Source organism: Narcine bancroftii, chromosome 6, assembly GCF_036971445.1.
Source record: "Narcine bancroftii isolate sNarBan1 chromosome 6, sNarBan1.hap1, whole genome shotgun sequence".
Lineage (NCBI taxonomy): Eukaryota > Metazoa > Chordata > Chondrichthyes > Torpediniformes > Narcinidae > Narcine > Narcine bancroftii.
Genome location: NC_091474.1, coordinates 160967760 through 160985032, shown reverse-complemented (window position 1 = coordinate 160985032; position 17273 = coordinate 160967760). Strand labels below are relative to the sequence as shown.

General features: G+C 37.3%; 1 protein-coding gene across 1 annotated transcript in view; it reads left to right on the top strand.

Moving 5' to 3' along the window:
* The window catches only part of selenoi (selenoprotein I), a 67883-nt gene that overhangs the window by 39544 nt on the left and 11066 nt on the right, over nucleotides 1–17273 (top strand). Inside the window, exons 2-7 of the mRNA XM_069886499.1 lie at nucleotides 5632–5700; nucleotides 8737–8845; nucleotides 10996–11070; nucleotides 11850–12112; nucleotides 14376–14484; nucleotides 16329–16377. Coding sequence (XP_069742600.1) covers nucleotides 5632–5700; nucleotides 8737–8845; nucleotides 10996–11070; nucleotides 11850–12112; nucleotides 14376–14484; nucleotides 16329–16377 — 674 coding nt within the window. The remainder of the gene's footprint in view (nucleotides 1–5631; nucleotides 5701–8736; nucleotides 8846–10995; nucleotides 11071–11849; nucleotides 12113–14375; nucleotides 14485–16328; nucleotides 16378–17273) is intronic.

The window sequence follows — 17273 nt, the reverse complement described above, 5'->3', positions numbered from 1 at the left end:
TTTGAGGCTAACTGTCATCTCTATCAATTCTGGAGGGTATCACTAATGAGGTTTCAATTTTCCAGAGGTAGATGGATGGAATGGTAGATGCGTATGGGTTGAAGGCTACCTTCCCCTACCTTGATAATATTACCATCTGTGGCCACACCTTGGAAGACCATGATGCCAACCTCACTTATAACTGACAAGTGCTTTTTTGGGACTAAACAGCTGGCTATCCTTGGCTATGTGGTAGAGAACGGCATCATTGGCCCCGATCCTGATAGGATACCCCCCCCCCCGTTAGAGCTCCCCATTCCCAGGACCATAAAAGATTTGAGGAGATGCTTGGGACAGATACTTGGTGTGGAATGCAGTTTCCAAATCTCCATGCAAGAGAGAAAATTGTTTGTATGAAGAAAATTGCTCTGAAAACATCTCTACAAAATAAATTTGAGTTTGAGGTCTGATGACATGATGTATCAAAATAATTAATGATTTTGAGCAAAAATTTAAAGAAATGTGATGCCTCACACCTCATAATTGTTTTGAGCTGCAGTAAAAGTTTCAACAGAAAAGCATTCTGAGACTGAATTTTAAAACCTCTCTTTAGAATCAAGCGCACACAATCACACACTTGCGCATAGTTGGGATGTTAGAGTTAAAACTGCTGTTGATTTAAATTGTAACACTTTGTATATTTTGAATGGTGGGAGGAAACCCACACAGACACTGGGAGAATGTACAAACTGCTGACAATGCGGGATTAGAATCCCAGTCCCAATCGCTGGGACTGTAAAGACGTTGCTAACCACTGGGCCAGCAGTACTGCCCTAAGGTAGGGTAAAGAGTGGTTATGCTTTGAATAGCGAGAACAGAACAATGTTCCCCTTCTGGAGCATCCTCTGCTATTCTGCTAGGGTCATATCAAAGTAACTTATCCTCAGAGTTCTGAAGGAAGATGTAATTCTCCCTGAATTTGCAGCATTACTGATGAAGAGGTCCCAGGAAAAAGGAGTCCCTTTGCTAAAGTCCTTCACTGCCATCGTGACAGTGTTCCGGATTCTTTGTCGTCCCAAGGAATTAATTGCTGCGGCCATCCTCGTGAGACTGGTGGAGGTTGACGTATAATGATTTGTTGTGCTCTATTGACTTACTCCTCTCTTGATGCTACAGCTTATTGATTCAGTTGATCAGCTTACAGTAGGTGAGCTATACGATCTTGGCCAAAAGGCCAAGAAGCAATCAATTTCTAAGACCTATAATGAACATGGAGTTAAAAGCTGGCTGTGCAGTGATTTGGGGAGCCTGTTGGGGTGCAGTGTTGGGGCGATGAGAAATGAATCACTTAAAATTGAAGTCCTCAAGGAGGAGTCTCATGAGTTAAGGGAGCAGAGATGAGCTTTTGAAGTGAGGCATGATGACAGGCCTTTAAAAGATAACAATTTGAAATCCTTTGGACTGTATGTGAAAGTGTTCTCTTTGCAATTGCATCAGCTGAATTGAATGGAAGTCTTTGGACACATATGAACAGTGCTCTTTTTCTTCAAGTTGAAGACATTGTGTGCATTGAATAAATTCTAAGATTGACAATTTGCAATTACCTGTATATTTTGGCAAATAACTTGAGTCTTAAAACTTAAAAATCTCTCAAGAAATTGGGGTTGACTTCTGTGTAATTGAATCCTTGATTTCCTTGCCTCCAGACCACAATCAGTAGAGATTGGCAAAAACATCTCCTCCTCCATCCCCATCAGCACTGGAGCACCACAGGGCTGGGTACTTGGCCCCCTGCTCTACTTGATTTACACCCATGACAGTGTGACTTGGCACGACACTATTTATAAATTTGATGACTATACCACAGTAGAGAACTATATCAAAAGGGGCAATGAGTGTGCATATAGGAGGATGAAAACTTGGCTGAATGGGGTACTCTCATTCAATGTCACCAAAATCAAGAAGCTGATTGTTGACTTTAGTTAGGGAAAACCAGAGGTGTACAATCTAGATCTAGTAGTCTTTGAGGATCACAGATGGGAAGGGAGAGCAAATTTAAATTCCTTGGAGTCACCATCTTGCAGGACCTTCCCTGCACCCAGCGAGCTAATGTTATCGTGAAAAAAAGCACATCAGTGGCTCTACTTAGGAGCTTGCATTGGTTCGGTATGACATCAGTAACCTTGGCAAAGTTCTGTGGATGTGCACGAAACTCTCACCACTGTTGAGGAAAATCTACATGGAATGCTGCTGTCAGAGAGCACCAGCCATCATCAAGGATTCATACCACCAAGGACATCTTCTGTTGTCGCTGCTGCCATCAAGAAAGAAATGTAGGTGCCACGACTCGTACCCCCAGATTCAGGAACAGTTGTTACCTCTCCTCCTTTTAAATATATTTTTAATCCTTTTAAAAAATATTTTTATTGAGTTTGATATAATAATCTCATATACATGTTGCATTAATATAACAAAAAGGAAAATATATAACTGGTAAAAATGCACTAATTAACAATTTCCAATTTTGTTTATTGATTGATATTAAAATTAAAAATGAAAATCACATGAATGACATTTTAAGCAATCTGCACATAACTTGATATATCAAATAATGTTATGGTCTAGGACCATCATACATTAACCCTAATTATTTTTTTAAAAATTAGAAAAAGAAAGGAAAAAAACCTAATGCTAATCGAACCCTTTCCCTCTAATCAAGGTTACTTATAAAAACAAAGAGGAGAAAGAACAACCAAAATGGATCAGATTGCTACCTCCAGAAGCCAGATGGAGCAGCCAAACTACCAACAATGATAATATTCTATGAATGGACCCCATATCTTTTCAAACTGGAGCTTTTTATCTTTTATATCTAATTTTTTTCCTAACTTAAATATGCCATTTACATCTTGTAGCCACTGCCCATGAGTTGGTGGATGTTCATCTTTCCACTTCATTAAAACCAATTGTTTGGCTATCAGCGTGCTTTCTCTTGAGATACTGACAATAGGATAGTCGGATCAGAAATGAAGCCAAACAAGGCAATTAAAGGGCATGGATTTATTTTAGTCTTAAAAATTGTTGATAAAGATTGAAAAATGTTCTTCCAGAATTTTCCTAATTTGGGACATTCCCAAAACATGTGGATTATTGAGGCCTCTAAAATTTTACACCTTTCACACAATGGATCAACACCTGCATAAAAATGAGAATTTGTTTAGACGTGTATTCTGTGTACCATTTTAAATTGTATAATGTCTAGCATAAAATGACAAATCATTAATCAAGCTAAGAATGGAATGCGAGTCCTCATCTGACAAGGTTATATTAAGATCGTGTTCCCAGTCATTTTTAATCTTAACCATTGAGGTTAATCTTAAATCCAGTACATTATTGTAAATGCATGATATTAATCCACTGTAAACAAACAGTAAATCAAAAAAAATATCAAGACTATTTGTCTGAAATTCGAGGAAAATCTTGTAGCTTGGATTGGACAAATGCCTTGCCTTGCAAATATCTTTTATTAAAAAAAAAAAATTATCTATTGGAAAGAAATTTAACTGACAGTTGTTCAAAAGAAGTAAAATTCTTAAGAATAAATAAATCTGTAACTTTTAATACCTGATCTATACCATTCCTTAAAGCTTGCATCTATAACAGAAGGTGGAAAGAAGTGCTTATCTACAATGGGAAGTGCCAGGGAAAAACTATTACACCAAAGCATTTCTGAAATTGATTCAGTATTCTTAACCTATTCCTCATTATCTGATTGAGTCACTTCAGAAAATAATAAGAGGTAGATTGGAACCCAAAAGTATCAACAATGATGTTTTCCTAAAAAAATTCAGTTCCATTTCTATTCAAGAAGGGCAACTAACTAGTTGATGAAATTTTAATAGTAAAAAGTAAACTGCGTACATTAATCATCCAATCATAAAATTAAAGTTTGGAAGTGAAAGTTCTCCATTCCTTAGTTTTCTGAAGATGGGTTTTATTTATTCATGATTGTTTTCCCTGTCTTATATAAGAAAGAATCAAATATAATGAATCAAAGAACGATTAGGGAATAAAAATTGGTAAAGCTTGAAAAATATATAGATATTTAGGTAAAATACTCATTTTAATTGAATTAATGCATCCGATCATTGTAATCGAAAGTGGAGATCATCCAGCTAGTGATACTTTAATCTGATTTAAATAATGCTGCAAAATTTTCTTTCATAAGCTTTTTGACTTTTTCTAATTATAATTCCTAAATATTGAAATTGGTCCTTAACCGACCCTGTGTATCTAAAACACTGAAATAATTCAAATAGTATGTTTTGATTAATTAGAATGGAAACTCCTCTAATCTTAGCATTCAAGCAAGAATGGAAAAACTTGTCCTTTCCATCTAAACATTAACCTATCTTTAACAGACCTTTTTAATGTGTGTTTTCTGAAAAGGGACTAAATCTCCCTTTAAATTCATACCTTTAACATTCCAAGATATAATATCAATTGAAGAAATCGCTAATTTTGGCATTCAATAAACCATTGGATGCTCCGGCCCCCTGCCAGAAATCCAAAGGTCGCCACCCCAATCCAACTTGCATTTTAAAAAAAAAGATATAAGTAACCTGGCTACTCCTACTAAAAAGCTAAGCAAAATTCCACCCCCCCCCCCCCCCCCACCAACCCAGCCAAAAATGAAGGTCAACAACCAACGTTTACATGTTGGTTCTTTCTGGAATCTCAAAACAGTAAACTTATTAACTTGTGTGATAGTATTTCTCTTAATCCAATCCCACAGCTATTCCTGTTCTGTATCCTTTTTGTACGGTCATAATGTAAAATTTTCAAAGCAAAAAAAACTAGTATTTCAGTTGTTGATATTTTCAGATACTGAATGATGTAAAAAAAAAATTTGCATATTTGAGAAAATGGCAAGCAACTTGAAGGAAAGGTGAGGATAAATAATGTCTTAATGTCGTCTGAAGTACAAAAACAGGAATATGGCAAAATTGGGGTGAAATTGATTTTGAAGACTGGAAATTTGCAGATTAAGAAACTCTTGTACAGGACTGAAAAGTGAGGGGTATAAAGAAAGATTTCTGCTCCACAGGTGTTCAGTTTTAAAATCGCAACTAAATTTTGTATATTTTTTTATTCTCCACTGCTAATTTGACACCTTTCACAGGTTATTTATTCGTCACCAGTATTTTTGTGTTCTGATGAAAATTGTAGAATATTTTGTATACTGGAAATTTGGAAATCTAGAAAATGTGAATAACATTCAGGTGAAGAAAACTGAACTGTTTCTTTCAGGGATGTTGCTAGAACTGAATATTTCCAGCATTTTATTATTTTTTACTTTAAAAATAATTGTAAATACTAGACCAGCACTTTTCATGTCTGAACATAACCAAAACCTATAATGAAAATCTAACTGTGGTTGGGAGTGAAATTCCCAACAACTTCTTGGCTAAGTTACCATATTTACTGAAATGACTTAAAAAAAAAGACAACCCCACAATTTGTTTTCTAAAACAGATGTTTAATTTTACTCATATTTTGCCATAGTTATGTGGTTATTTAGGAAGCTTAAATCATTTTTAAAATGTGAAGATTTTAATTTGTAATGTACATCTCTTTGTGATTTCTTCACAGTACAATGCTGTGGATACCAATCCATTGTCTGTTTATGTTATGCATCCCTTTTGGAACTCTGTAGTAAAGGTAAGGGCCTATTCGTAACTTTTATCATTATTGAGTTTGAGTGCAGTTTCTTTGCCTTGTATGCTATCAGGTTGAATTAAATTTTAGATGGAAAGAAACATTTTCGTGAACAAAAATGAGCACTAGACTTCTTTAATTAAAAATACCTTGTGATAGCTATCAGGCCATAAGTTTTGGAATCAGAATTAAGTCATTCAGCCTACTAAGTCTGCTCTTCCATTCAAATTGTGGCTAATTTATTTTTCCATTCAATCCCGTTATTCCACCTTCTACCCATATTGGTTCATTGCACAGCACCAATCTAGAATTGTCTTTTCCCCAGTGGCTTTTACCACAATCTGGTCTTAAAAAGCCATCTCACAGGCATTCCACAATTTTTTTTCCCCTTCTTTCGAGTGATTTTCCCGTGAACTTATGTTGAGGTCTCCCATTAACATAACATTACATGCCTTCTCTAACTGCTGTTGTAATTTTGCTCTACATCATGGCCTGTGTGTTAGTCCTATAAGAGTTTTTTAAAATCTTTTTTAAAATTTCATTTATTTTACCAACACTCCATCCCTTCCGTGTCTTTTTGTCAGGATAGTTCCCTAAGGCATTTTGCTCCCTGCTATGATCCTTCTTCAGCCATGTCTGTTATACTCACAATATCTAATTTTTCTAATTGTATATCCATCAATTTCTAATTCCACTTCGTTTCATACACTATGCATTTAAATAAAACCCCTTCAGTCTCACGTTAACCATCTTTATTACGTTTGTCTCCACGTTGCCAGAGTTTAAATTCTTATAATTTTCCAAACTTTGTCCTATTTTATTCTGAGATTTCAATAACTTGTCCTGTGCTCTCATTCCCTTGAAATTTATCCATTTTTCTCATCTGCTGGACCTGCCTTCCTGGTGTTTAGTTTAAAGCCCTATGCACAGCTGTGATTAACAAGACCCTGGTCCCATTTCCTTCCCTAGTACTGGTGTCAATGAACTATGAACACAAACCCACTTCTTCTGCATCAGTCCTCATGCCATGCATATGAATCCTGAGTCAACTTGTGCATGGCTTGGGTCACAATCCAGAGATTACTCATTTTTTTTGCTTTTATTAAAATTTAATTCCAAGATGCTCAAATTCTCTCAGCAGAATCTCTTTTTCTTCATTTCAAACTATGTCGTTGGTGCCCATATGGACTGTGTCAGCTAGATCTTTCCCAAACCTCTCCAAATTCCTAAGCCGGCCTGATGTGATGTCATGAACTCGGGCACTGGGCTGGCAACCACAGCCTTTGCAACAAAGGCTATCCCTATCCCTATTACCACTACATTTCTCTTCCCCTCTTGAATGGCTTTCTGAACCGCAGTACCATATTCAGGTCATCCCTCCTACAACTCTCACTTTTGCCTGCACAGGGAGTGAGAATCTCCAACCTTTGGACGAACTCTAGGTCTGAGGTTTCTCTAGTTCTACCTCTTGACTCCCTCCCTCCCCAAAATCAAGGGGATGAGGTTGGCTCACAAACTCACCCTCTTGTCCCTGATCACCACTTAAATTTGATGCAGTTAATTAAATGTCTTCCTGACTCATGAAACAGTATCCAGGTAACTCTACCCAACCCTGACATGTCGTGACTCTTCCCCTAACCCTGGTACGCCGCGACTCTTCCCCTAACCCTGGTACGCCGCGACTCTTCCCCCAACCCTGGTACGCCGCGACTCTTTCCCCCAACCCTGGTACGCCGCGACTCTTTCCCCCAACCCTGGTACGCCGCGACTCTTTCCCCCAACCCTGGTACGCCGCGACTCTTTCCCCCAACCCTGGTACGCCGCGACTCTTTCCCCCAACCCTGGTACGCCGCGACTCTTTCCCCCAACCCTGGTACGCCGCGACTCTTTCCCCCAACCCTGGTACGCCGCGACTCTTTCCCCCAACCCTGGTACGCCGCGACTCTTTCCCCCAACCCTGGTACGCCGCGACTCTTTCCCCCAACCCTGGTACGCCGCGACTCTTTCCCCCAACCCTGGTACGCCGCGACTCTTTCCCCCAACCCTGGTACGCCGCGACTCTTTCCCCCAACCCTGGTACGCCGCGACTCTTTCCCCCAACCCTGGTACGCCGCGACTCTTTCCCCCAACCCTGGTACGCCGCGACTCTTTCCCCCAACCCTGGTACGCCGCGACTCTTTCCCCCAACCCTGGTACGCCGCGACTCTTTCCCCCAACCCTGGTACGCCGCGACTCTTTCCCCCAACCCTGGTACGCCGCGACTCTTTCCCCCAACCCTGGTACGCCGCGACTCTTTCCCCCAACCCTGGTACGCCGCAGTGTTTAAAGCTCAGTTTCCAAGTCATCAGCTTTGATCTTGCGTTTCTTGATCAACCAATACTTGCTGCAGATGTGATCACTACTTTATTTAATATGTTGTAAAGTGGTCTTTTGTTTGTTTACTGCTTGTACATGAAATGTATGTTTTAATGAGATGTTTAATGGTCTTCCCTAGTTCCATGTAATGCATCTGCTTACAGAAGCTTCTCAAGCCAAAGCCTCCAAGTCCTGCTCTTACATTGGTCACTCTTATAATGACTGCTTTTTTGAGCTTCCCTTTTATTGGCTGCTCTTTCAACTTGCCTCTTCAAAAGCCTCCTGCCACTCACTCTAGACCTGGCTCTTGTGCTTTTAGAGATGCGATTGCAGAAATGATGTGCAGATTGTTCTCCACTTTAAAATACCATGCCACATTATTTAAAATGGCAGTAACTCTGTCCAAAGCTGTAAAAGGCATATTTAAAAACAGAAGTGAATGCAAATGCTGTGATGTGTCTTGAAAGTCTGGGTGTTAAAATTAGTCCATGAGAGTTGCACTCGTGTGATTATACAAGTATCCTCTGTCCAGAACATTGATTTACAATAAATAGTGGAAGACTGCTTTCCTGGCTTGTCATATTTAGTATTAATATTTTGTTTTATTGACTGTAAAAATCTAGTTCATCTGGAATAGTGAATTCATTATCTCTGCTTATCACCTTTTTGTCTTTGCTTTAATAGATTTTACCCACTTGGTTGGCACCAAATCTTTTGACATTCTGTGGTTTCATACTGCTCGTACTTAATTTTTGTATGCTGGCCTGGTTTGATTATGATTTTTATGCTTCAGGTAAGAGTTTGGACAATGTATATTTTAAAATAAAAATGGTTTAAACTGGTCGTGGGTATCAGATCTGTAACACCTAAATTTATTTTGCTGGTTTTTGCAACTTGAATAAATTTTAGCTTGAGCAAGGGTTCATTGCTCTTTGGGTTGCTGCTTTCTTGTGCACTGTCTGTCTTGGTGAAGATGCATGTGGTTCTGATGCTGCTATGAAATCTGGATTACCCCTCTTCCCCACCCCCCCCCTATAAATTAATTACTGACCCAATAAATTACTTGAGGATCTTGGAGTTCGTTAGTGGGCTAAAATACAAACAGTGACTGAGATCTGCAGTGGCAACTGTTTTGCAATGGAGCAAATGCACCTGTCGTGCCTAGTGCCATAGCTTGTATTAAATTCACTGTCACTCATTTTATTTTTGATACCTCTAAGGAATTTGGATTGGTCAGGATCATTTGTAAGATGGAAGTCATGGCCAAGATCATTGCCATACTATGGTTGATGGTGTTTCACCTGAAAGTTATTGATAACTTTTATATAATTATATTCCACCATCACTAACTTTCGCTTAATGTTGAAGCAAACCTGAGTTGAAGTCTAATATATATGGACCAGCAGCAACCATGTGGAATACCAATTGCCGAAGGACCCATACTGTGTTCTACACTTTTCACTCAGTTTAGAAAGCAATTTTTTTTTAAAGTGTAGCTAACCTGCAGCTTTTAAACTTGCATGATTAATTGCCCAATTTCATTTTCTTTAGTTTTGCCTTTATAGAATCCCTTAGCTGTGATTGCATGTTGCTAACAGCTCAAGTAATTTTACATGTAGAAAATTTTATGTTGAATAAGTAGAAAAATAAGTTTCTGAAGCTTGTCAAACAGAAGCTTATTAAAAAAAAATTGATAAAGATCTCAAAAGCAGCGCTTTTTTTTTTGTATCTTGTAAAGGTTTAAGGAACTACATGGCAGAGCTGTATATTATCCTCCAGTACTTGCATAAATTGTTTGCTTCCACTTAAAATTTGCAAATCTATCTACCAATTTGTGATAGAAGTGAAGTACTTAAAATAATAAAATACCTGGTCCACTATGTAAATCAAGTACCGTACTTTTACACATGCATATTTTACAAACCAGGCACCCCTCCCCATGTATTATACGCATGTGCGCTTATACAAGGATATTTTTACATGTTGAAAAAATGTACACAATTTATAGTGGGAGTGGGAAAGTCGATCTGGCAATTTATAGTGAGTGTGAAAATACCATAGCAGAATTGAAAGAACACGCACAATTTATAGCGGCTCTGGGAAAGATGCACCAGCAATTTATAGCAAGCGTGGGAATATTATTAGTGATCATGAGAATGTAATAGCAGCAATGAATGAATGGGCCCAATTTATAGTGGGCATGGGAAATTTTGATCTTGGGAATAACTCTTTGTACTGAATGCCATGGTATTCCTATAAACAGGACATTCTGTCTAGGGCTCTGCACCATATCAATGTTAATTGCCCAGACCCATCCCTGAGAAAGGAGATTAACATTATCAAGTACCTCTGATTTGAGACATTAGAATTAAAATCCTGCTCAACTTTGAAGCCTGTCTTTGACCTATTTAATTGATTCCTCTCCAAAGCTTGTTAATGTGCTGCAGAAGGATATTATCTACAGAATGTGAGACACCTCTGGGGGAAAATTGATTGGGTATTAATTGAGAGAGATTAACTGTGACAAATACTGGCTTTATCTCATGTCCTATTTAAATGCAAATTGCTTTTGTCAGTCAGAATTTAGAATACTACACCCGACGGTATATGTGTGTGCGTGTTATATGAGTGAAGATATGGTAATTATTTTAAAAAATCTTTGCAAGTCTTCAGATTGGAAGTGTTTACATCATTCTGAAAACTGATTTTCCTTTATTTAATGCTTCATGAAATGATTGAACCCATCAACTAAGAGTCTTTGCATTGTGCATTTCTAGGGGCTGAGATCAATTGAAGTGTTGTCCCTTGTGCTATGCTGAATAAATAAATGTCAAAATATTAATTTTGCTCTCTGAAAAATGATTTGTAATACAGAGGAAGTGCTTATAAAGGTTTGATGTCTGTTTAGAGAATGACCTCAATATTTTGTCCTTTCTACTTCAGGTAAAGGTTACAATCACGTTCCGAGTTGGGTGTGGATTGTCGCTGGTCTCCTAAACTTCGCAGCATATACACTAGGTGAGCTGAATTCTTGTCCTTTGCTAACCTATTGATTGCCATGTTAGATTGGTATAGAGCATGCTTGAAATTATTTTATTTGTGTTGGTTAACCGCCTGGGTTGTTCTAATAACTTACTACATTATCAATTCTTAAAACTATTCTCTGTTGACAGCATACACTTTGATCAACTTTGAAAAGTTGGTATATGGCCAATTTCTCAAGGCCATGGAGCTTATCTCATCTACTCTTGTTCACATAACCTTTTTTCTCTCTACCCTCTTTTCCCACCCTCGCCCCCAACATCTTCGTCTTTATCCATACCAATGCTGTTTTCGTCTTGTGTTAATTTTTATCTGAAATCTACACTTATGAAAACTTCTGAAGAAAAGGTGTAAAATTTCCATGTTGGCAATAAATAAATTTTCTCCTAAGGGGTGATAACAGGAAGCATTAATTGGTACATTTTGTTGAACTGCTTTGATTAATTTGCTGGACAAGATTCTTTAACATTTAAAGAGCCAAAATGAATTGATAAAGTTGTTGCAGATTAAGATGGATTGAACTGAATTGTAGAACAGGGTGAAGGGGCTGGACAGCCTGTTCCTTGGTAAAATTTTACTGAACGTCAGGAATCTTGCTTCCTGTTGACTTTTTGCATATGCTATTATTGCTTATCCTGGCGTGAATTTGTTGCTATCTTTGCTTTATAGGAGGAGGACAAATTTTCCTATCATGTACCTTTTTTATACTGTGAATCATTTTGTTCAGGTGTTACATAGAAAATTTCTTCTTGCAGATGGAGTTGATGGGAAGCAAGCTCGGCGAACAAACTCTAGTACACCTCTTGGAGAACTCTTTGATCACGGTTTGGACAGCTGGGCATGCATATTTTTTGTGGTCACTGTTTACTCCATCTTTGGACGTGGGGAGGCAGGTGTCAATGTCCTCACACTTTTCCTCATATTGTGGGCAGTACTGTTTTCCTTCATCCTTTCCCACTGGGAGAAGTACAACACAGGAATTCTTTTTCTTCCTTGGGGATATGACCTTAGTCAAGTGGTAAGTGATTTACAAAGTAAAAATGTCTTTTGTAGAGCACCTTGCTATGCTGAAATGTTGAATGTTGTTGATTGGTTGTACCCTTTATACAAATAGTAAGCTATCCAATGGCCTGATGTGTTTACTAGCTGTTTCAAGTCCAATTAATTTTTAAACTTGACACACTTTATTGAATGAAACTGTTGTATTCCAGTCTGGTGATAATTGTGTAGACTAAATAAAATTTTATTTTCAGTCAAAGTTTTCTGAAATAGATTTAGGTCAATGGGAGTAAATTTAGATTTCTTTCCAAAAAAATATTGGTCACACAAAGATGGATACATTATTGTTTACCACCAAAATAGACCATTGAACCCCAAATGTTCTTTCTCCAGACAAACCACCTAATATCCTTTCAGACTGACATTGGTAATGGACAGATTGTTTGGGTAGGGGAGGGGGTGGGGGTATATACTAGTTGAAAGGTGTAAATTGGCATTTTAAAAGGGAACAGGCTGAGGTCAAGATGGATTTGGAACTCAGGTTGCCGATGGATTTACTAGGTGTCTGTGCAGCTGCAGAGGCTGGGGGAGTGCTGGAGATGAACCCACAGACACCAAATGACTCTTAAGGGACCTTTTGTGTAATATACATATTCTGTACTATTGCATGACAATAAAGGAATCTTTAATGTAATCATCAAAGAAGATGGATTTTTTTTCAGTAAAGATATCAATTACTGTAGATGAGCTAGTCAGCATTTTGAGTCAAGACCTTCCAGTGTTGAATTTGCTTCCACAGAGGCTGCCTGACCTGAAACAAAAAAAATTGCTTCACAGTGGTGGGAATATGGTGAAAGCACAAATCGTCTCGATTTGCAAGGAGTATGGAGATAGAGTACTGAAAGAGCAATGACCTTCAAGACCATGAATGATGAGATGGGAGAATGCAGCATGGATGTAGGCTGTGATTGCCTGTTGTGTGATTGTTACCATAATGCTAAAGTGGTAGTTGTAGCATTTTAAAATTCTTTGATTTATAAGATGTAATTTAAAGTTAATGATGTTTTGCTAGTATCTTCAGATTTTTTAAAATAAAAAATCAGTTCTGTGTTCAGCATTTAAACATACTTGCATCAGAGCTAAGAAGTTGCTGCATTGCTGCAGTTGATAAGATCATTGACCAAATATCTGAACAATGATGATTTTGCTTCCTGAACACTTTTGGGTCTACTTTATAGATTTTTGACAGCTTATCACAAAAATTTTCCTATCATGTACCTTTTTTAGATATAATCTAATTTTGTGATTTCTTGTTATATTTGAAGTCTACTAGTATATTGCTCACAAAGCAAGCTGTTTTGGTCAGTCCAAGTATGCCTGGGTATGCACAGAATGCAGGTGCAATGCAAATATTGTATGCTTAGTCATTATAAATTCAGATAGTCCATAAAAGCAGCTCGCATATATACAGATGCTATATATACATTGATATAGATTGAATGCATTGATGAACATGTTCTTCAGGTAATAGCACAGTGAATGTACTTAACAATATAATGTCTTCAGGAGGATTCAATACAGCAGAAATGTCTCATCAATGATGTGGATACATTCTGTTACATTTGTGGCGAGTATACACTGAAGGCTCAAAAATGCAACATTGTTTTACTTGTTAAGAAAGCCTACCAGCTCTACTTTGGTTGTAAAATTGGTGACTAAGATGAACCCTGATGTCCTCACATTTGTGTGCAACATGTGCAGTAAACCTGAGCGCCTGGCTCAGAGGTACTTGGAAGTCGATGCCATGAGCAGCTCCAATGATCAGGACAACTGGAATCAACTATTGTTGGACTCTGACATGATGCGGAGGACAAATGAAAATTGTGTTCTTGTGTGTGAAAATAAGAACTACATTTCCCAGCATGCAATACTGTGATTGGCCAGAAACCGGAATGACGTACAATGGGGGTTGAAGCGGCTCAAGGAAAATTAAGTTGGTTAAGTGTTAAACTCGCATAAAGTCATTCTCTCTGAAAGAACAAGAATTTATAGCAAAACATTTTTAGGTCAGTTGAACTAATGCAATTTGTCAGCATCATTTTGCGATTATACATGTGAAATTCAACAACTGTTAATTTAATGTTTCTTTAACTTCCTATGTTATACAGCACATCTGAAATTATCTTTGTGTTCATCTTGAAGTTGTCTATTGTAATCCCCAATTTTTTTTTAGGAAGCAAAGGTAACAAAAGAAATCTTTTTTTCTTCTTGCTCTGTTGCAGACTATTTCAATAGTATACATTATAACTGCAGTTGTTGGAGTTGAAGCTTGGCATGCACCCATCTTTCTCAATTTGCAGTACAGAGATCTCTTCACAACCATGATTTTGAGTATGTAGCTTCATATAATTATGGTATTGTTATCTGGATTTGTATGGGGGAGAAAAGAAAATTCGCATGCATTTCTCCACATAGTAAACTGCTGATTTCAAATTGACAATGTTATTAACATTGTCTTAAATTGCAAAATCCACATAGACCTGTATTACAACTGGATTTAATGCAATCATCATTAGATCCTGAAAGTTTTTTCCCCATAGTCATTTGTTTTATGTCGAGAGCAGAAATGAAGATAAGTGAATACATTATTTTTTAAACTTTGTATGTTGAAGGGATAGGTCAGAGTGATGGAAGGATGTAAATTCATATGATCTTCACTTTTTTTTTTTGCATGACTCATAGGTAATGTGATTATATTTAAAAATGACATTTCCAAGTTTTGCATTCCAAATCATAATTAAGCATTATTGGTTTGTGATGAGATAATATTTATTTGAGGACCCTACTGGGTGATTTAGCCATGTATGAGGCCTTGTGTTCCAATGGGCAGGAAGCTATGTCATTTTTGAGCCAGGTGCCTGGCAGCATTGCACAGGTTTTTAATGTGTCCAGTCCAACAGATTAGGCATAAAGGATTACTGATTTATTTTCTTTGCTAGCTTTGCCATTACCTGCAATTGATTCAGGTGGGGAAATGACACGAAAGGTAAAGGGAACAATTGAAGTCAGAAGTAAAGCCCTACAAAGTCAGAATTTGTGTGGAGCTGGTGATGAACTATTGTATTAAGAAATAAAAATGCCTTTGACCTGGGTTGAGGTGGAGGGGTGTGGTTTGACATTTGATTGAGGTTCTGTGACAACGGTAATTGGTTGGGTGTGATGGGACTGAAAGTCAAAGAAAATGGTTGAAATGTGCTATCCAAAAGGCATAATTGTTCTGCAGCAGACAAGAAACTCTGAGGTTGAATTGGTATGTAGTATCAAGGCCTGCATTGGTTTCAACAGCCCATGCTGTTCATGAGCAAAATTGTTTTGTGCACTTTATACTTGCATGAAGTCAAAATATGTGGTGCCCATTATTTACTGTAATTTTGTGTGCCACAGATGTGTGCTGAGGAGCCAGAGTAGATTTCTGGAAATGTGCAGCCTGTTCATAAAGAAAGAAATGGTGCTTAATTGAAATTCTGCTTCTTGTGCAAGAAACATACTGCACAATGCAGAAGGATTTTTAGACTAGCATTGATTTTGGGTTCAAATTTTAAGAAAATAGAATTCTAAGTTTTAAGTTTAAGTTGTTGTAGTAGTTGTAGAGGATGCATGAAGAATATTCCAAACTTTAAATTCTCTAAATCTGGCATGATAAAGCTGCTTTACTTTTTGGATCCTGTAAGTGCAGTCTATTAAGTCATAAAATTATGTTGACATTCCTTTTAGTTTCCTTTTAAAGTAAAGGTGTTGAGTAAGGAGTAATGCATCAACAAGATCAAAGTAATTCAGACACTTAAAGCCGAAGGCAGAATATGTCTTTTAAATCATAAAGGCAGGACTTGAATGTTAAAAAATGGATGGTGGACACTGGTAATTGTATTTGTCCATCTCAGTGATTATAATTATGAAAGTAATTGAAAATTGTGACACATTACCTCAAAATTTGACTTTTTGACAATTGTGAACAGAAATGTTAAATATTGGGGCTTTGACTTTTTTTGCTTCAAATTTTTCAAAATGTATTATCAGGAAATGTATTAATCTGTTGCTGAACATGATGCTTTATTGCCATCTTGAAAAGACCACCTTGTAGTTCTTTGGATGGCGAATTTGTTTGGAGTGGAGTTGTGCCACTGAGATTAAGAAATTTGTATTAATGCTTAAAAATGGATTAATTTGTTTTGTAGGTTGTGCCTTCATCATCACATTTCCTGTGAGTTTGTACAATGTTTTCAAGTAAGTGATTTGAATTTTTGCGTTTCAGAGATATTTTACAAATTGTTGATTGCTCTCAAATTTATTTGACAAGGTATTTCAAATGCTGTATTTTTATTATTCAAAACATAATTGTTCATTGTCTTGATGCATTCTTATGTTGCTTAATATGTTACGGATTTTAATAGTTACATTGCATTGAAAATATGTTAAAATGTTAATATATCTCCATTTCAAAGTCTAAAAAAAATAAATTTGAGAATAATCTCCATGTATTTGTATAGTAAAGTGCTTTGCAATTCCAAAAGCTTTAGGCATCTCCTGTGAAAATGACATTATTAGATGATCAACTACAATCCAATAATGCATATACAGCCTCACCCCCCCCACCTACGACCTGTGTGGCTTACGACCATCCGTACATTCAACTGAAAAAAGCTATTTAAAAAAATATATATATATATATATATAAATATTAAAAAATAATGCTTGGTCCACCAGTGGTAACGGCTGTGTGTATGCAATAGTGATTGTCAGAAAATATCCCAGCATTGTGTACATCACATCTTTCTCAGTTCTCAGGTTAAAAAACGCTGTGCGGGTATAGCGGGGTGTCGGGAGAGCTTGGGACAGTGGGATCAGTGTGGGGACTGTAGTGTGGGGACTACATGCCATGCTAACATATGTCTGACTGTCGTCCATTTCGAGATCCGATTGGTCAGAACGGAACTTGGATGTATGTTGGGAATGGCTGTATATGTTTGTTGTAATATTTATTTGAATGGATGTAATTTAGCAAATGGATTTAATAATTTTTTTAAACCAACTTGGCCAAAGTACTGGGAACAGAGATATCAGGAAAAGTTTTAAATCTGCAAAGTAATGTGTAACTACTAAAGGTGTTTAAAGCTGAATTG